This window comes from Amblyomma maculatum, chromosome 3, assembly GCF_055883805.1.
Source record: "Amblyomma maculatum isolate TAMU_Amacu chromosome 3, ASM5588380v1, whole genome shotgun sequence".
Taxonomy (NCBI): domain Eukaryota; kingdom Metazoa; phylum Arthropoda; class Arachnida; order Ixodida; family Ixodidae; genus Amblyomma; species Amblyomma maculatum.
In genome coordinates, this window is record NC_139346.1 from 105,287,629 (window position 1) to 105,309,567 (window position 21,939).

General features: G+C 43.7%; 1 protein-coding gene across 2 annotated transcripts in view; it reads left to right on the forward strand.

The window, feature by feature from the left end:
- The window catches only part of LOC146195479 (uncharacterized), a 104,640-nt gene extending 103,628 nt beyond the window's left edge, over positions 1-1,012 (forward strand). For both annotated transcript variants that reach the window (XM_084596244.1, XM_084596245.1), the window contains one exon: positions 871-1,012. In XM_084596244.1, coding sequence (XP_084452370.1) covers positions 871-1,011 — 141 coding nt within the window. In that variant the 3' untranslated portion in view covers position 1,012. The remainder of the gene's footprint in view (positions 1-870) is intronic.
- Positions 1,013-21,939: the final 20,927 nt, after the last annotated feature.

Sequence of the window (21,939 nt, forward strand, 5' to 3'; positions counted from 1 at the left end):
TGGAACTATTGATGCCCATCGGAAGTAATCTATCATATGACCTGGGCGGAAATGCGCGTTTCGATTGGCCTTGCGTTTTTGCAGTTGTTTTGCTTTCTTTTATTGATGACTCATGATTCATTATTGGCCCCTGATCATAGTGATGCCTCGCTGTGATTTGAGGAGCGAATGAAATGACTCACAGGATTATGGTCGAGGCGTGCAGCCCGTAAAGGATACATGTAGCATACGTTTATGCGAATGTAAACAGGTTGCGCACTAAACGTGTGCTTGCTGGGACGCAGGGGCGTAGAGTGTGTACGCGGTTAAACGCGTCAAGTTTGGAATAAGTTGGTTAGTTTGGTTAGTTCATGGAGTTTAACCTCTCAAAGCATCTCACACTATGAGGGACGCTGTAGTAGAGGGCTGCGGAAATTTCGACCACCTGTTTTTTTTTTATATTGCGTACTGGCATCGCGCGCACACGGGTGTCTTGCGTCTCGCTTCCATCCAAGAGCCGCCGCCGCGGCCGGGATTCGATTCCTCATCCTCGGGCGCAGCATTCGAGCGCCTTAACCTCTTCACAGCCGCGGCGGGGTGTCTGCGTGAGAAGCGAAATCAACAGATTTAAAACACGTGAAAGCACCCGGAATGATCTCTCATTGCATGCAGCTTCAGCTTTCGTTTCCATCTATGTTGCAGAGCTGCTCGTATATGTTACTAGTAGTGCGCACATTTTTTATATTGTCATGCCTCACCCTTTTCTTGGTATATATAATTTCTCATTATACCTTCAATTCCTGAATCCGCATCTAATATTTATAGTTGAATGTTCCTACTTCATTCACGCAGTACATATCCTGTGACACTAACCTGCTTTTCTTCCTCCAGTTCGAGTACAGACTACTACAACACGGATGGTTCAGCTCGCTTGAATCTTACGGACTAGGGCACTGCCTGAAAGGCGTGTGTGTTTCTGATCATCCGTATGTTATCACAGTGAAAGCGAGACCGAAATACAAGCACAAATAAACCTGTGTTATATTGTAACTCTGGGCGTATTTCTTTTCCTCAGGCAACCGTTAATCTCTCAGAAATGATATATAATCAAGCACCGTGGAACTATCTCCACAGACGGCGTTTTAAAAATTATCAATTCCTTTTTAATTACCGAATTCCCACCGAGAACTGTAAGTAAATCTGCAGGCACCGTTGAAGAATAAGGAAATACTTTCTGATCGCCTTCTCCAGCTCTATTTCTCAACGTGCATTAATAGGGCGGCCGAATGTTCGCCCACGAAGGTTAGACACATGCTGCTACTGTGGCGTGAAAATTCTCTACCCTTTCGATCGCTGTTATACGTAGGATAAATGCCGTATACCATTATTAGCGCTCACAGCTTTGAGTGGTTGAAAAATCTTTTGTTTCGCCTGAGTACAACGTTCGGGGAGTTGGTATTGGTTGTCTGTCGTATATCTGCAGTTCGTGTTGTCTATTTATTCTCCTACTTTTCTCTTCTACTTGAAGTAACATCGTTTTTCAATTCAAAGCCCCTATGACGCCACTGAGTTTGAACTAGAGATGCGATAGCCGAAAACAAAACACGAAAATTTGTAAAAGCCTTATTTGTTTTTTATGACAGGCGGAAAATCCGACGTAGGTTTCTGAAGTTTTATGAATGTTTGCTTTAATTTTAGCTTTTTGTGTTGCTTTGCAATTCATTACATCATTCCTCAATGAATGAGAAGAGAGCAGGTGTCATCGGCTGGTTTTAGGTTTATATGGCAAGGAACAAAAACAATGGAGTTTAGCATTACAAAGTTACTTAGGCTATAAGGAACGCTATAGTGGATGACCCGGATAATTTCGAGCACTGGGGATTCACTGACGCGCAATGATCCAACTGCAGACGGGCGCCCTGCGTTTCGCCTGTTACGAAAAGGGGCCACCGCTGCCTTCATCAAACTTGGCGCCCCTCGGCTTAGTAGTCGAGTCGATATGTCGGCGCCTGGTAAGACTGTACTTTCAGACGTTTGTGCTAAGAGGAAGTGGGCTAAAGGCAGCTCACATGGATGCGGCACGCTGAACACATTTCTAAATGTATGCTTTGGTTTGCGGAGTTTAACGTCCCAAAGCGACCCAAGCCATATAAGACACACCATATTGGAAGACTCCGGAAAATTCGACCACCTGGGGTTCTTTAACGTGCATTGACATCGCACAGCACACGGGCGCCTAGTGCTTCGTCCCCATGGAAAAGCGGCCGCCGAGGTCGGGATTCGATCCCGCACCCTTGAGCACAGTAGTCCAGTGCCCTAATCACTACCCCACCCCGGTAGGAAATTTTTGTTTTACCTCATGGCTTAAGCCGTACAAAGCAGATTAACGCGCTATTTCGCAATGATCGCGGGACAAAATCAAATCGACTTTTGCACACGTAAGTTTCTCTTCAAAAATGCAAGCTGTTTTGCAGGTGACGTTGACTTCTGCATGGGATGCTTTCGGAAACGCTGTACAGTGACATACCTGGCAAAATCAATGTGCATGTATAAGGTCGCTTTATAGGAACAAACGCGTGCAAAAACATTTTTCCAGCGGCATCAAATCGATGATGCTGAAGAACGATGCAAAGGGCTCTGCGAGTATGATATCAAAATGCTAAAAAATAAAAACAACATAATACTAAAGAGCTAGAACATATACCTACGTCTATAAATGATTGCAGTATACGTTTTTAACATTTTCATCATATTTGAATTTCTTTTTATCGACCCCTCTCGGTCATTTAGTATTCCCTGCGTAGGTGGTCGTTGTTTAAAGCAAATCTATTTTCATACTGAATGGGTGCGACAGCGATGCCGGTTCAGCGCTGCGTTCCACTTTTTGCAAGCGTCAGCGTGTAACGTGGATTTTCTTCGTCAAACTGGCAGTATTTCGTCGTGCTGGTCATGCTAAAGCTTTACAGCAAGGACAAGGAGAAGACGATATGTTCTCCCCGAGGAAAGTTGTTGCCGCGGCCAGCGCTTTTGTTCGGGCAATCTTAAGTCGTCGCTGGGCTTCGCAGACACATCGCGAGCGGCGGCTTGTTCTGCGGATACACATCTGGCAGGACCACTTTACGCCTCTCACGCAAGAACATTAAGGCAAGATGTACTGAAGAGGGCGTCGAAGTCTAGGGAAGGACTCATGACAAACAGAAAAGGTTTGCGAGCAGTAGTAGGCTGGTTCACTTTTTGGTTGATGCTGAGATGAGAATCCTGTGCCCGGATAACTAAGGAGGGTTCGTACTAATGCCTGAGGAACTATGCGCGAAAAACGTTAAAGTTGCTATTGCAAAACAAAAATGACTTCAGGGAGGTTAGCTTGAAACGTAAAAAGACAAAAGAAGAAGCCGCTGACTTGTTGCAGCGCCACAACTTGAATCGCTGTTGAGTAGTGTGAAGAAGACCGAGGGTCTGCAGTTGGCGGTGTTCTTCACGACGATGACCCACAAAGATGGCATTCCTTTCAGCACCATCGTTTCCGAGCGGGGCACTTGGCGGCATGCCATCACCGTCTACCTGCAGAAACACCTGACAATTTGGACAGTTGAAGATGCATTCCTCATCTCCAAATTAGAGTCTGTGGTGAGTTTTCTGAGGACGAGCATTCCTTGACAGTGCACGATTTTAATGCGGCATTTGAGGACCTATATTATTCGATGCCACATGCTGAACTAGTGAAAAGTGTCCAGGAATGTATTACAATGGACAATGACGAGGTTCTCTTTGTGTCTAGATGTGGCATTCCAGTTGAGTCGTTTCTGGAAATGCTTTCATTTTATTTTGCATCAACTGTCATAGGATGGAATGGGAAAATATTTGAGGCGTGTGCATTGGTTCCTCTGTTGCCCCTATCATCACCAATATCTTTCTTTCTAACATAGACAAAGCTATACAGTACAAGTCAGCTGGGTTAGATCTTTAAATCGGTAGGTATACAGACGACTATCTCATGCTGTCTTTTCAATCTAGTTTGCAACGTACCGTCGTAGATATTCTAAAGATGTTTAAAGAAATTAGCCAAGGTCTCAGTTTTACAGTTGAGATTCCAAAGATCAGCAAGCTTCAGTTTGTAGACATATTGTTGTACTCGCCACCCAGTCATTTTTTTGGTTCTACTACTCTAAGACCAAAAAAGCATTACTTCATTACTCGTCCGGTCGTTCGAAAGTTAAAAAAAAAGCTCGCGATTGTAGCTTTGTGCATTAAAGCAGCCATCTCAAAATCCTGCCATCATTCAATGAATGAAAGCGTCTGTGCACAGGTGAGCAGGCTGGAAGCAAGAGATTATCCGAAGTATGCAATCATGAAGGCACGTTGAAAGTTGCTAAAGTGGGTACAGAGCAAAACCCTGAGTCGCAGAAAAACGCAGCGTCGCTGTAATTTCGTATCTGCACCAAATGTCCACGGGCTTAAAAACGTTGCAGGGAGCTACAACATACCGGTGGCCATCACTGCCTCTCGAAAATTTGTTGCAATCTGCTCTGAAGTGCACAGGCGGGTGAACAACAAATGAAAAAACCTGCGCACCATCAAGCACAAAGCTCCGAATGTTCCATGAGGCTGCAATGAAGCCATAATCACTCTCGAGTTTTTCTACTTTATTGGCCAATCCCTAAAAAGTGAAAAGGTAATCAGAGCAGTTTGTCTTTAAACGCAATGTATCGGTGGGTTTATAGGCTCAGCGGATGCGACGGAAAGCAGTGACGGAAGAGGAGATGCACGCCAAGTGGACCTCAGACCTCACTAATTATGTCGCCTTCTCAAAGTGTACTGTATTTAGGTACCCTAACTTTTCGCTCCCTTTTTAGGTGAAACACTAGTTGCTTAGTCCTCCCTTTGGCATGGAACCCACCGAAGCGATTAAAGTTAGAAATTAGCAAACCTTCCAGAGTTGTAGAGGGATCTAATTGATATAGCAAAAACTTCCTCCTTAGATTTCTGTTTAATATTTAGGGTCAGGCTCGAAATAGCATGCTTACTTTTGTAACAAGGGAGCAATTACGCTATAGCGTCCACTCAAGCGCAGCAATACGGCTACAAAGGACTGCTATTTAGTTTTGCAAAAACTTCCTTGTTGATAAGTTTATTCGTTTACGTTGTTGGAACTACCGCTACTTGTCTGGCAGAGTTACAAAGACGACCAATAGTCATCTACGGCCACTAGCAGATCAGATGGGAACGCAGGAAACAAACATTGTTAATTTAAACAGCGCGAACAGCAATACACAGGACAAGATAAAAGGAAACCACGGGACGAGCGCTTGCTCCATAGATTCCGTTTATCTTGTGCTTTGTCTTCCTGTTCGCGCAGTTTAAGTTAACAGTGAATGTTTACCAACTCGCCCAACAAAGTATCTGCGGGAAACAAAGTTATACAGGAACGCTGTTGGACGAATATCGTAGTTTACCGGAGTGAAAGTTTTTGAAAAATGATTTCAAGGCAGGTTTTGCACATTTCTAGTATTTTGTTGACATTTGGAACAAGTTGAAAGCAGATTTGTAAAGAATGTCTTGAATAGTAAATAAGATCTTGGTCAGGCTTAAACGTCCCTTTGTTATGCCAAGAGCAGCTGACAAATGACACCCTGCTGGAGTGATGTTTTGATACACTTTTCTTTCTGCTGTGGTGGACTGGATTAAAGCTGAGCGATGCTAGAAAACTCGTTGTAATGCAAAACCAGGCGGACAAAGATCGAAAGGGAAGCGTATGTGCACTAATCTATTTGTTATGTTTGGTTGGTTGTTTTCCGGGGTTTATAACCTCCTATGCGACTCGGGTAATGACGGAACACGTCTTGAAGGGGTCCGGAAATTTCAACCAAGTGAAGTTTTCTGACGCTCATTGAAGTCGCACAGTACGCCGGCACCTTGCTCTTCGCATCCATGGAAAACCTGGCGCCCTGCAAGGATTTGATTGTGTGTAATTTAGCTCAGCAGTGGAACCCCTTAGCACTGAGCACTGAGGAGACACCATTTTAGTATATGCTTTCAAGGGCCTCATTCCTGCGCGCTTCTATAATAAACCATAGCTCATTATTGTTACACACCTGCGTTTATGATCACACATATTGAAATCCGTCTCTCATGTCTACAGTTTTTATATCGGACAATCTTGTGAACTTCAATCTATGCAATTAAAACCTCAATGATCCCTGCGTTAGGGCCCATTGCAATTGAAGTTAGTGCAATTTTCTTCAGAATCTTTCCTTAATCCCTGAGGTGTAAGAGAAGGTGCTTGAAATCAGAAGTCCCCACAGCCAGTTAGGTTTGCAACCGCAATTAACGGCACTTATTTGGGTAAATTTCCGTTCAGCGATTTTATCGATTTGTTTCTAGAATATTTAGTTTACTCAAAATTATATAATGTGTCGCAATGAGTGAAAATTGTAATGAAAAACCAGGTTACGATAGGCTAGTGCTTGAAAGTCTCCAGAAGCGGCATATTCTATTTTTCTTTTCTCATAACACCTGAAGCTGCAGAAAACTGCGGAAAAAGGAAGGGATAATACTGCGGCAAAGCTACAATTTGCGTCGTGCCACTACCACCAATTTTTTTAACCTAACCTAGATATTTGGCTTTACCTGTGCGTGACGACTGGTGATGGTCTTGCGCAGCGCATAGGCACGCGACTAAGAGGAGTAGAGTAACTGGGCACTTTTGGCCAAATGGGTGGTGTGTCTGAATTTTGCATTCTTAGGTTCCAGGATTGTAAGAATTTAGTTGGAAATATTGCTTTTTTTTTCTCTCTCTTTCGAGGATACGAGAAATACAGTCTCTTTAACAGTATGTAACCGGTCGATGCTGCATCAGGGTCTAGAAAACCAGCGCCGAACATAATTGCTAAAATACACATATCGCTATATGACTATCGTGAGGCGCGAACCCTCCTTCCAAAGGTGGTTGCTCTTTTTACGCACTTGTTCCTTCTGCCATGACTGATAGAAGGCATATACAGCATGAAAATCTATAGTACTAAGTTTTAGACACAGTTCAGCGTCACTGACTCATAAACGAAATACCAGGCGCAGTTAGGGCCCATTTCAACGCGCGACCAATAAATCATTTTTTCCCGCCACCAGACTTCTTCGCCATTTTCCTTGGAAATGTCTTGAAGGACACCACTGCCTCGTATTAAGCGCGCTCATAGCGCTTGGCGCACGGATTGCCCCACCTCTGCAGGTCATTTAAGCAGCGCTCACGTCGAGTTGTTTGACGCACAAACCGAAGCCGCAGTATGCTTAAAGTGTGGTTTCCCTTTTCCTTGGAAGCTGCCCTTCGCTCGGCGATCGGTAAGCTGGCGGGTCGGCAAGCACGACTTTGTCGCCTGTAACAGTAGAAGGGCTAACTATTTAATCTCATCTGCTCTGAATACAAACTCGCTATTGTGCTTTAAAAGAAATGTCAGCAAGCGTACAAACCTACTTCGAGAAGACTATTACGTAGGGCAGACGGTGAATATACACATATAGATGATCGTAGTAAGAATTCTGCACTATATAGATTATTTCAATTGTCCAAATAAGGACAGTGGATAAAGACAATATTATCCTGGATCACGAATCACATTCTAACTCAGTGAACTATTGCAGCAGCAGAAGGAACTTGTCTGAAAATTTGTTTTGCACATGAAGGATACGAAATAACTTCACTGGTCGGCGACCAACCTGGGCTAAACGATACGAAAATGTTCTATGTAAATGTATGTGGTAATTCCTGAAATTGTCTTTTTCGATGTTTCCTCATTAAATGTAAATGGATCATTGAGGTTTTAATTGCATAGATTGAAGTTCGATAGATTGTGTCCCTTGTATAAGAAATGGCATAAGGAATACCTTGCTCATTTGTAAGGTGGGTGGATAGTAGGTCGGCAAAAAAAAGCAATAAATTACTCTGAGCCAATAAGCTGATTTATTTACACTCTATAAAAAAGTCCATGTGACATATCTGTAATTTCTGTTTTACCATGCAAATTAATTAGTTTGAAATAACAGGACTATAGATTTGAGCCAGAAGCAAACCTAAGAAGTCATGAAAGAAGACAAAAGCACACATGCTTCACGGTTGCTAAAGTCATGACTGTTGCCTGAATACGTTGTAGTCGATGTGACTAAATTGCGGCATGGAGTCGCTCTTGACAAGTACGTTATTGCCTTCTACCACTGGCCCAAACTGATACCACAATGATGGTGGTAAAGTAGAAAATCACTTTTTTTTTTCATAAAACGTATTTCTGGGCATGTTCGCACATATTACATATAAAAAAGTCTTACGCGAAAAGAGAGCCACCCACAGACAGGGTGACGACACACAGCACAAGCGCTCAATTTTCTTTTACTTTCTTTAAGCTTGAACCACGAGAAAGGCTTCTAGATTTGCTTAACGTTTTGCTATAGAGCTATAGCTTAATCATGTGTGTTTTGTACTTTTACTTTAAAAGCGACACCGTCATAGGCTTGCGAAGACACGATACGAACGCACAGCGTGAGCACGTGAACGCTGAAATTCATGACGCAGCAGGAGAGCAGGCAGCGTTCCACCAAAATGTTTATTGGTCATCCCCACCAAGGGCAATGCCTCAGATGTGGTGGAACGCAACTTCTCCAGTTTTGTTTACTGTCAAAGGTGACAAAGTTTTTATGCATGACTAGTGCTACATGTGCTACCCACCTCAATGGCCTCAGGATTATGATTTACTGCGTTCGCTAAAACGCGTGCAATCATTGCGACATGAAGGATGCCTGATTGCCCTTAACGGAAACATACACACCTAGCGATAATACACTCTCAAAGAAGGTAACATGGCATGGCATCATTGTAGGCACAGCGTCTAGAAGGAAAACGTATTTATGGCTGTGCTGTGAACCGCAAGGTGATGACTAGCCCCATCTTGCCTCTCTGGACACTAGAAATTGCTGTAAACGTTAAACTTCTTCTACACATTGCTAAAATATATCGCATAAGAGTGTCCAGTCTGGCTTAGCCAGAAAATGTAGTGGAGGAATGTGACGAGAGGGGGCATCATTTATATAGCGTTGTGTAGCTGAAAATTGACACTTTGATTTTCCTCCTAGCAGTCACTATTCTTTCATAAATATTTAATGTTAGTGTAATCAACATTTTAAACATCTTTATTTAAAGTTTTTTTTTTATTGTAGCTGTATTAATTATAAGAAAAATGATTTATCAACGTATCCCCTATATTCATTTTGTTTCAACGAACTAGGCAGTGGACGTCAGCAATAGTGATTTTTAACTCCGGGATTTGTACTCAACCACCTGTGCTTCAACTGACTCAAACTAATTTTACTGATTCATTGCTGAAGTGCACATCACGTTGAAAGACCATAAGGAAAATATGACGGGACTAAACGCGATTTTTTAGTAGTCGTTTTCCGACATAATGAGTTTTCTACTGCTAAAAAGAGTAACAAACGAAGTACCCAGAAGCTGGAAGTCAGGGACAATATGATGTAAGATTTTTTTGCAGAATTTGCTGTAATGAAACTACGCAGAAGCTCCGCAATGGTTAAAGAAGAGAAGACGCTAGCGAAGAATAAACAATGTCTTGTTTACCGGTTTTTCTCCAGCACTTCAGCTTTACCCTTCCTTTATGCGCTATTCTGAGCGATAACATCCCATGCGCTGCACCTGTGCTCTACTAACATTTAGGCTTGTCCGCTCGGAAAGATGCGCTTTTCACTGAAATTCAGGCTCAAAGTAAATGTCGTTTCCCCTCGTCATAGCGCTGAAAGGAGACGTCGCTTGTGAGGGTTTTGAAAGGTAGCGTACTTCAAGAAATCAACCTGTCATATTTCGTTTTCTGTTTCTCCTATCACACTCGATTCGCAAAAATTGTTTCATCACGTCGCAATCTGATCAATAAAAGCAGTGCGAAAGCGCAAGTTTCTTCTCAGCGGCAGCTGTTGTGGTGTAATACGTTCTGAAGAAAAGCAGGCCGGACTAGGAGTGAAACATCAGAAGCCAACAGGAAGTTATAAACTACCAGTCCATCATAGTGACCATTCGCGGTGCCACGTCTAAAGTAGCGGTAATGTTGGAGTTGATATTATTGTGGCTACTTCCATTCACTTATTCAGCAGCTCTTGCACAAGGTGAGCATTACAAATGCTACTGCCATTAGGTTTTGCCGAACAGGTTTAAATGTTGAAATTAATTCGCGAAAATTTTTCCAGTGACTTTTTCTGAGAAAAGTAGAGATACGATTACCCGGCGAAAATGTTTATCCAAAACGGGGCAACATAAACGCTTTGGATGTCGGTTATTATCGTTGGCGCAAAGAACATGACGTCGAAATAACGGCGTTTTGCGGAAATACATTTCTGCTTCCTGAGTTAAAACAATCAGCAACTGTTCATCCAGCAAATGTTGATTGCTCAAAAATTGTTCATATAGAATCAAAGAACGATTACTGGCCGTAAATGTAAACAATGCTTTTAAATGTAAGTGCTGGTTTGGCAGCCAAATCATAGGATGCAGCTTATTGTTTTGTTGACTGCACCCGTACTCTATCACGATTGTTGTAAACCTGCTCGTGAAGCTTCTTTTGCGAAGCATTCTAGCTTCTCTGCAGAGCGATGCTAAATTTCGAAATGGAGCTCTGGAAAGAATGAGACCTTTTGTAGTTTCGAAATGACGAACGACATAATTACAGATTTGCTGTTGCTGTCCAGTTTACCAAGAATAGCGTGGCTCGTACGAGCTGCTTGCGGAAACTTCTCGGCTACAGATGTTACCTTTGTAAAATTCCGAGGTGCACTAAGTCCGCTTAGGTGCTTTATTGCGAGCGCATTGTGAATTCTCTCATGTCACCTAGCGGATTCGCCCTGCACTACGCTAGCGGCAATCGGCCGCACCTCTATCCGGTGGCTTATGTGTATAGCGTATTTACCTAGGTTAAATCAATGTACATAATTTTATGGAATAATTGGAACTTTGTGAAGACGACGATGTTCACTACAAAGCCCCACAGTAGGTTGTAGTAGGAGCTTGATGAATACGACGTTTACTGCACAGCGCGACAGTATGTTGCAGTGTTACATGAGGAAGTTGCGTTAATAGTTCACCTAAGTATAGATATTTTCAGTGCAAATAACGCCATGTTTATAAACACTGCTATAGTAAAGGGCCAGGACAGCTGCTCGGTTCGTTCTGGCGTGGATTCGAAACCCTGTAGCAGCAATATGATTTTTTATTTTTTTGACAGTCCGCTAGTACGCGCTCCGTACACAAATCGTGTTCACATATTAATGTGCCAACAAATGCTTTCGCATTATTTTTATTACGATGTTAAAGGTTTCCACAAATTGCTGAAATCGTTTTAAGAATACACTCAGTGGGTCTGTACTGGTTCAGCTGGTAAGGAAAGCATTGCTTGGTTGATGAAAACAGCTTCACTTCATAAATTTGAACAGGCCATCTTTCAAGCTGTTAAAAACATTGGGACAGGAAAGACAGTAGGGTCCCACTTAATATGGGTGCTGACACGATCGTAGACCGATGTCTCTTTGTCCACGTTATCACCTGAGGCACCGGAAAAGATGTCGGGGTCACGGGGATGAGCCACGGTCATGAGTATAGGGGCAATGGGGCTTCGGGAGTCGCCGGGTTGAGTCATGGTGGCAGTACCGGTATAAAGACCGCTGCGAAGCTCCATGGTGCAATAAACCAGGACGCGGAAGATGGGAAAATTCGCATCTCCACCAGGATGTTACGTGGTAGGAGGCGTAGACACCACGTAGAACCCTGGTACACTTCCACCTAACACGACACAAGCACAGGGCGCCCTGATCGTCAAAACACAGATCACTGCCAATAATTCTGGCCCCCAGCAAGCGCCATTCGCACGCACAATTCGTCTACCTTATCTTCGATGAGACGACCCGTAGCAATATTGTCATCCGCGGCAACAATTTTTTCTTATGCCTGCATGGGGCGGACCGACATAAGCCAGACATAGTGCTCTTGCAAGAAACTTCGCTCTCCCCCGCAAAGTCATTTACCTTAAAGAAATTTCGTGTTTTCCGCGCCGATCGTCTAAACGGTTAGGGGCAGTGGCTTATTGACTTTGATATCGTCAAAATTATGTCGCCGGGCAAAAATAAGCAAAACAATAATGAATCCGGAGTGTGAGATTTTGGCAGTAGATATCACATTGCCGCAATGTGGCCCTTTCACAGTCGCTAACGTCGACTGCCCCATAGGTGTACGTATCACAGACTATTTTGACAGATTACATACAAATTCTAACAGGGTCGTTATTGCAGGCGATTTTAACTCGCACCGAACTCTTTAGGGTAACTACTCTGACTCATGTGGACAGCTGTTATGGACGTAGATGTCGGATAATGCTGTGCGCTGCTGCGATTCTCGGGCTATAATCTTCATACGCGGAAATTCGCGATCTGTCATCGATTTATCCCTAGCCGCAGGTGGGATAGGTATAGCAGGATGGTCAACAGTAGACAGTGGTACATCTAGTAACCACTTTCCAATAACATTTACCATCTTGATGATCCCAACAAGAGATAGTACTTTTGACCGTAAACCAGTAAACAACGCCAAATATGCAGCTTCGCTACGCACCTCCCTCACATCAAACCTTTGTTCATGTAGGACCGACAAAGCGCAAAAGGTATTTTCCTCAATTGCGAATGCTACTGTAGATTCCCAGTTCACTGTGCGATCTGCAGTAAACAATAAGTCGCCATCCCCATGGTGGAATGATGCGTGTGAGAAAGCCTTCCGCCGTAGGAAAGCAGCATGAAAAAGCCTTTCTTATAACCGGAGCCCAGTAAACTGGATAAACTACAAATTTTGTTCGGCGTCATTCAAAAGAGCCATAGCGCAGGCAAAGGACGAGTACAACGAAAATTTAAATACTTATTTGTCGAACCCTAAGCACAGGAAGGCTTTGTATCGTTTCATGGAACGAAATAGAAACTCGCACCTTTCTCAGTCATTACGTTCAGTAGTGTTGTCCCCACAGGAGGCAAAGGATAAGTTGGAACAAATTGCGCAAGGACTAGCATTAAGTTTCCAGGAGCAGTGCAGAGTTCTCTTGCACGCTCCCATTTCCTGCTCAGACTATGTTGAGGTTGATAGGTCAGAACTCCTATCTGGGATTTCTTCCATGAAAAACTCGGCTCCAGGTTGGGACGGGGTTAAGGCAGGTATATGCTCAAAATTTTAGCACATGAATTCACTCAGGATCTCCTGGATCTTGTCAACGAATCATTAGAATCTGAATGGCTGCCGCACGTCTGGAAAGTAGCGAAAATTATATTGCTCTTGAAAGACCCTGATAAAGGGTTTTATGTTGAAAACATTCTGCCGATAGCTTTGACTTCGAATCAAGTAAAATTAATAGAAAGAATTGTGCATGACCGCCTCTCAAAACATATTTTAGAGGTAATTGCTTTGAGTTCTGTCCAGATTGGTTTCCGCAACGGATGCTCAATATGGTCTGCACATGTAGATTTAGAAAGCAGGATTCGCCTTTCAATGTGCAACAAGGAGGTATCGGCGTTAGTGACGCTCGATATTACTAAGGCCTATGACAACATTGAACATTTCATTCTACTAAACAAACTGCCATTATTACGCCCTCCGTTCTACATTTATGCATGGATCAGGGAATTTTTGAAAGGACGATAATTCTTTTGCACTGATGGCTCAATAATCTCAGATACCTATGCACAGACAAGAGGGGTGCGCCAGGGCTCTGGGCTCTCACCACTTCTTTTTAATATATTAATGTTCGATATTCCGGTTCATCCTGAAGTCACTTTATGTGCATATGCACACGACATAGCATTCTTCGCCTCTGCAAACGATATTCATGACCTCTATCGTTCACTACAGGCTTACCTAAATGCGCTTGAGGTCTGGTTGGACAAAATTAAATTGGTTTTAAAATGTGCTCAAAAGTAGTGTGCTAGTTCTTAAAAACAAAACCCCCTCATATGTTTCGTTAAACTACCGCTCAGATGTCATACCTCAATTGGAATCTGTGCGGTATTTAGGCATTACGTATGATGCTAGTATGGATTGGAGGCCTCTCATCAGGTCTAATTTTCGGAAAGGTGAGCGTGCCCTTGGTAGGCTCATACGAATAAGTAATAGGAAATTTGGTATGCGTCGAGATACTCGTCTACTTATGTACAAAGCCTATGTTAGACCGAGTTTGGAATTTTGCTGCATTCTTTTTCCTGGGTGTCCAAAATATAAGCTGTATCCTTTGCTGCTTTTAGAGAGACAGGCGCTGCGCCTCTGCCTAGGGCTTCCACAGTCAGTCTCTACCAATGTTCTGTACTTGGAGGCCCGCATTCCGGACCTTAACTCCCGTTTCCGCCTTCTAACTGTTATATCATTCTTGCGATCATTTGAGGCTACTCTCGGTGTGGCTATACCTATTTTTGTGTAAAACCCTGCCCTCTTTCTCACTCACCAGTGGCCAAGGGTCTGCTTGCCCCAGGTTGTTTTCACGCAGAGCATTTTAGCAAACATTGATGTGGACCTCGGTTTTATATGTACTATAGGTTGCTCAACATCTTTTGTGGATATAATTTATTATTCTATATTTCCATCTAATGTGAAGAACTTACCTTGAAGTACAATATCCAGTCTCCTATGTGATCACCTTGAAAAGTTCCCTGATCACACTGTAATTGCCACTGATGCGTCTGTGACTGCACATACAGCAGCGATTGGAATTTTTTCAGAGTCTTTCCTGGAGGTTTCGGTACGTGTCCCGGAATACACACCGATATATTTAGCAGAGGTTATGGCAATTAGGCTAGCACTACTAAGACTTCCCTGCAGTCCATCAAAAATACTTTTTCTATCAGACTCTCTTTCTGTTTTGTTGTCACTGGAGTCAGCACGGAGTGCTCTTTTGAGCTGCTCACTAAAGTATTTCATACCGGGGTGGGTGAAAGAAACACGCTTCATCTTGGTCCCCGGTCACAACGGTATCTCCCAGAACGAAGCGGCAGATTTCCTGGCTAAATCAGTTCTTGATACATCTGTTTCATGTACCATCCTTAAGATCACAATTTTTGGAATGTCCAGGTTTCAGCGTTATCAATACCTAGCGGCTTCATGCAATGATCCCTTGCTATCTACAGCCGATAACCAGCATCTCATATACTGATAGAAAGTTCGTCCAAGTAAATCACGGCAGTGTGAGGTAACAATGACTCCCATGAGATGAAGGATTCTTCGCCTAAATCTTGATTTATGCAGATGCGGGATTATAGCCCCACAAACCTTTGTGAGGCTTGCGGTGAGATTGAAAATATTGATCACTTCCTTGCTTGTCAAAGGCTTTCACATCAGAGTAGGGTGCATTTAGAAACTCCAATTGCACGCTTGGGATTTACGTTGTCGGTCCCTCTTCTAGTCTCCTTCAGTGCAAGTGCGAAATGATTTGCATTGGCTCAAATTTGTCAGTACTTACATAACTACATTACAGCTACGTACAGATTCCCTTGTTAATTGTATTCCAAATTTACAAGCTTCCAAATGTTTGCTTCGCATTTTTCCTTTCAATCAATTTTGTGATCCTAAATATTATGTTTTTGTTTAGTTGGCAATTACTTTAAAGCACTAATTCAGTTTGTGTAGGACATTTGGCAGTTTGCTCTGAATACTGGCCAATCCCCCTTCGTGGGTGTTTGCCATATATTTCAGGCAGAAGAAGACGACGATCGGCCACCGCCGCTTTGTCTGGCTCCATTTCCTGTTTCTGCTGCTTGCGTCTGAACGCCCTAGTCCTGTCATTTTGCCCTATCCCGGAGTGCTGTATCGCGTCCCTGAAAGAACCCGTGACATTCTGTGCTGAAGAGGCGGGGGGGGGGGGGGGGGGGGGGGGGGGGGGGGGGGGGTTAAATGCTGCGCAAATCCTCAAAGCCCGCTGCTCTGAGTCCGCTCCCAAGTCTCAGCCGCCGCCGTTTCGACGAGGAGGCCAAGATACTTGCCAGCCGGCGGCTACAAAAGTTCGCTCCTGAGTTGTGCCTATTGCCGAACCTCAGCAACAGCGTTTCGCCATGATTTAAAATGACCCAGAGTACCAAGACGCAGTTTTAGCAGGCTGATACTTTTATCTACCGATTACTCTTCGATTGGCTGCGATACGTTACATGGGAGGTCTCCGAAGATACAGATGACTGGCTGGAGCTGTACGAACGTGTGGTCCTCTACAACGGCTGGATTGCCTGACACTTTCCAAAAAATGTGTATTTTTGCTAGGACGGTACTGCTCGTCACTGGCATGGCAGCGATGAGGCCTCCCTTGAAGCCTGGGACTTCTGTAAAGACGAGCTACGGAAGGCTTTTTAAATCAGTATTGGCGACAGTCAGCAGAACATCTCCTACAGACTAGAGTCCAGCAGCTTGATGATACAGTTACAAATTTTATTCCAGACATCTTGCGACCTAGCGCCGGGGCCGACCCCTGACTCACCGAAGAAAAGAAGGTGCGCGCACGCATGCTGGTGTCCAGCGTGACATTTTTGATGGACAAATTAAGGACCCGAATAAAACGGGCAGAATTTGTAACAGGGGTGACGAACATCTAGCAAGTTTTGGTTACGCGGGCAGACCATTATCTTCGCCTTGCTGGAGCTCATAGCGTTTCGAATCTCTCAACTGCCCGCTTTCCCGTCGAATCCCTCGATGCCGTGAACCTGTGCGAGACCATCCGCGAAGTTGTCCGAGACAAGCTACAGCAGCTGCTTCCGCCTGCCGGTGGTACGGTACAGTGCGCCCTCACGGAGGCTGTCCCGAAGTACGAACAATTCACCCTTCACCTCGCGTCTCCACCAGAATGTTCCACATTTTTTCTGTGACAAGAGACGGCAGTCTAGAATGACATGGTCCAAGGACAGTGCAGGCGCAAGCGGCAGAAGCAGGAGCTGGAGCAAGGAAAAGCGGCGGCGGCCGATCCCATGCGCACTCAGCGCGACCTTCCTCTTTCTTTGTCACCAATTCGCCTCACGCAGGCAGCTGCAACAATTGTTGCCACGGATGCCAGTATTGCTCACAGAATATGGCGTCAATATTTGTTGAGCGTGTGTAATTCATTTGACATTATTTATGTCAAAAACGTAAACCCGAAACTCACAATAACATTTTTATACGTTAAATTTAGTAAATTAAAATCACGCTCTTATGTATAGCTTTGCTGGAACGCAAGCAGTTGCATGCATCTAAATATTAACGCTAAATTGCCCCTCTGAAGGATTCACAACAAAGCTTACACTGAAAGCTGCCAAAAAGCTTAAGGAGGTAGGTCCTGTCCACAGTCCTTGACGTTAAAAACCTCTTCTGTATTCATGTTTTGTAACCGATTCCATGCTGCGCGCAGTAAAAAACAAATTCAAATTTCAACGTAAGGTAAAACACTGTAAGATTGTCAAAGGTTCCTTTAAAGGAAGAATAAATGTTTCTCAACAACAAAATGGTGCGGAAAACAATTCTTTCGTCAATTTCAAAGGAAACGTCTGAGTAAGCGACAGTCGCTCGAGAGCTCTCAATTTTTTCACCATACATTGCGTTCAGGTACGACTTCCTTGTCGCACTCTAGTCATGGAAGCTTGGCCTGCCCACTTAAAGCAAGATATCCAAAATGGAAACATTAAACACGAAATTCCTGCTGATAAAATGCCTCAGCGGCGCGCTATACTGCGATTTAGTTGGTCGACATAGTGTACGCCGCTAGAGCGCAGTGTATGGCTTCGGTCAACACGCAGTAATTATCTGCCACAAAGACGCTGTTGTCATATCATTTGCCCTAGGACACAAGCGGAGGAGCACAGAGAGACGACTGAAGTGTGTAAGCTAGAAAAATAAACTCGGAAGTTTTTTTTCTATAATCGTGTTGTAGTCGTGGTTTGGCCTTGTAGGTTCGCCGTTATTCAAAACTGAGCTTGTATTTATTCTTTCAATTGCATCCGCGGCTGGTCTTGCGTAAATGTAAATCATTTTTCTACCGACGAGTAAGACAGGAAGCCAACATTTCAATGCACCCAAGTTGCTGAGAGTTTCGCAAAGACACTCCCCAACATAGGAAACCTCACAACGCTTTTCCTTAATCATTACCCTACTACATGTCCCTGGTGCGGTTACCACCTAACACTCTCACTTGTGGCCGCAACATATTGGTAAAAACCCAGCATAAAAACACTACAATTATCGTTTCAGCAGGGGGGAGGGGGAGCACTGTCCAGCAATGACCCGCAGATCAGAGCAAGCTCATCGACTTGATCAAGATGATTACGGCATCCATCGTAGTTCTGCAGAGGGCCGACCACTGACCGTTCACGTTCTCTCTCAGTTAAGAGGTTTAAATATTTCGATCAATCGTTCGGCACTACCACAAGTGAAATCAATGACGAACGGTAAAATGGGTTGAAAAAATGGAGGACAAGTGGATGATAAGCTGAATAGATAAGAGAACCCGTACATTACTATATCAGACTTGACGCAACATATTTGAAGTGTTATATAAATTCCCAATCATACTGCCTATAGCTTATTTCTATTAAAATACACCCTTGTCGGAGCCTAGAAGAATGACTTGCAAAAGATTCCTGTCTTACCGACGCTTGTTGATCTTCACTCCTACGCACTAGGCGTATGTTCTACAAAGAGATTCGTGCGTGCGATTATGTGCGCATAACTATTTGTGCGTGAAATTATTTGATGCTCTGAAGCTAAGAGCTTTGAACTTATTTTTCTGTATTCAGCGTGTACTAGAGGTAAGGAAGAGATAAACTTCAAAGTTTAAGTTTAGGGACTCAGCGCATTATTCAGGGTGCGTAATTGCATTTCCATCTGAAGGGTGTCCAGTGGTAGAAGTGTCCGTATGGATGCCAGGAGCACGAACGTTTTTTTTTTTCTATTACGCAAGTTTGCCGTAGGGCATAATATAAAAACTCATGTAAATTATTTTCCGTAAGGAAGTGGAGAAGGCTCCCGCTCTGTTCTTGATGCCCTTGTCCCTACACAAGTCTACAGCAGGTGGCGAACATTCACTTCTGCAGCTGGTGTAGAACACTTCGCGCATGAGGTGGGTCCGATGTCTTCTTGAGATTCCCATCGGCATGTTACATACGGGTAAGCACCGCCCCAGCTCTTATCCTTCTAAGGGAAACCTCCTTCAATCTTGTTAAGATATCACGGAGAGGGAAGTACACGGGAAAATGAGGACACGTGTACTTTTCCTTTAAGAGGATGCTAAGATGGGAACAGCGGAGCGGGCATCAAAAGGGAGCCTGGTGGGGGGCGCATTAGTGTTTCGAACTTCGTGTGTGAGGTAGTTGTCGTTTCTCTGCTCAGCGTTCTCCGCATCGTCTTGTGGCCAATGTGTCTGGATGCGTTTCTTTGTTTTTTTTTATTGAGTGCATGGATTTCCTCGGTTACACAACTTTCTTCAGTTGTGTTATGGCGGCTAAGGAGTCTGTATAGATGGTGGCTTCTGTTGTGGAATCTATTTTATTTGGGGCCTCCATAGCATTGCGGATTGTACAGAATTCTATCACAACCGGGTCCGGGTGTTCTGAAGCATATTCATTATGTACCTTTAGTTCAATGTGTGTTGGGCTTGTAGCTGCTGTTATACCGCCATTTTCTATAATTGATGCATCCGTATAAGCAATGCAGGTAACTGGAAGTACATCAACCAGAGGTCGAGATGGTAGCTTTTCTTTACGACGAAGCCGAGTAGTCTTGTTTGTCGTAATAGTCGTAATTTCCACGGGGGGGGGGGGGGGAAGGTCCGCCATGGGTGGTGTTTGCAGTGTCAGTTCATTATACAAGGATGCTATGGGAATAACGTACTTTCGCTTCATATTCATTAAAGTGAAAGTACGTTATGCCCATAGCATCCCTGTGTAACAAAGTGACTGCAAACATTTCCCGCAGTTGACAGTCGGGAACCCAAGTTCAACTTTCAGCATGACAGCGGCACTGCGTCTCTTCTCTGGTGGCGAAGGTTGAAATGGTAGGGACTTGCGGAGCGTCCGGACATGTGTTTTGCCGTCTCAAATGTGGTTCACATATAAGGCCGCCTACGTTTCGCCATATCATCGAATTCTATCAAGAATCGATTTAAAATATGTATACGCAGCAGTATTAACGATTATCTGCACTATTTAATAAACTGCGATGAGGTCTAGTTGGCAAGGTGTTATTTAAAAACCGAACTGCGCAAAAACTGACGAGACAAGAAAAGAACACAGGATGAGCGCACGCTAACAACTTGTTAATCTGGGCAAATCATGTTTTCTTCTTTACTTGTATGTCCATTTTCGCGCAGTCCGGTTTTTTAATCTGTGCTATATCTAGCAATAGGGGACCAGCATTTGTGTTAACTGTGCTGAACTTTTTCGCGCCTGCTAAGTGAGACCGCATTATTTTTATAGGATTAAAAATAGGATAGTCATATAGACATTATTATTTATGAATTTGGCCTGTTTTTTTTTAAATTAGTTTTCAATAAACCACACAAAAAACACGAGAAGCTACGTCTTGGTTTCAGTGCTTTGAGCTCTTCACCGCACCTTTTCGCTTTTATTTTTTGTTTTCAGCCAATTGAATTGACACAAGTTGTTACTTGACAACAGTTTGGTTCAGGCTCTACTTTCCGCGAGGTTACGATCACGCCAAACTCGACTCCTGAATTTCCTTTGAATCTCTGCTCTTCCGCCCACGAGAAACAAATTACACATCTAAGAAACAGCATCTCAGTGGCTAAAAGAATCATATTTTCTTGTGCTCGCCATTTTGCGACCCACGCCAATAACTATATTAAAACGTTTTTTTTACGAAAGCAGGAACTTATAGTTCGCTACTGCAGCGCCGCCACTTTCCGCTTAGAGCCTGCATTGATAGGGTTAGTGAGGCCGACCGTGAAGCTCGGTCTTACTGATATTAATGAAGACCGTAATCTCAAATCGGTCGCGGTCGTCAAAAATGAACTTCTGCACTTGATGATCCAGCTGTTTCAAGGTCGCTGTCTAAGGGTCGTTTAGACGTTTGAGATCAACAGCGACATTTAGGCTCCGAAGACGAATAATGTCGAGGACAAATTGCTAACTTCTGAACTAGTTAGCCCATGTGCACATTTCAAGGGTTAGATGATTAGACCGGTAGCGATGCACCACTTTCTTTTGGTCGTTAACATTCTATTACCAGCTTTGAAAAGTGATTGCTTTTTATGAAGGTCGGCAGTTTGAAATTAGAGTGCGCAATAAGCACAAAACAAAATAACATAGCTCTCCGCAATGGTTAAGTGGTTATGGAGAGCGACAGCCGAACACAAGGACTCTGGATAAAATACTGGCCTCGGCGGCAGCGTTTCGGCGGAGGGGCAAAGGAAGACGCGCGTGTAATTGTGCTCTGCCACTTTGCGCGTGTAACTGTTCGCTGTGCGAACACTTTAAAAAATCCCAGGTGGTTGAAATTACTGCGCAGCCTTTCACTACAACTTCCTCATTGCTTGAGTCCTTTTGCGTTGTTAAACCCAATAAACCAGCAAAATAAAATGATCAGAATAACTTGATAAGGTTGTTCGTGTACGCGATCGCCGTCGCTGGTCGTGTGAAGATGAGGGCTGTTGTTTCGTAGAAGATCCACTTGCAATCAAAGCGATTTTATATTTCAAATGCGACGGTATATTTGCAATGGTGTTCGAACTCCACATGGAGGTTTGCGGCGTGCTGTACGTGAAAGATATTCTATTTCACTTGAGTGCATCAAGTATTGTATTCCTTAATTACGGTAGGCGACATCTTTCCCTCTTTTACAGCTCTCTTACCGCTGCTCTTTCAGGTTTGAGGTACTTATTTCACTTCATGCTTATGCTTCGTGCTTATGTACTTCATGCTTATTTC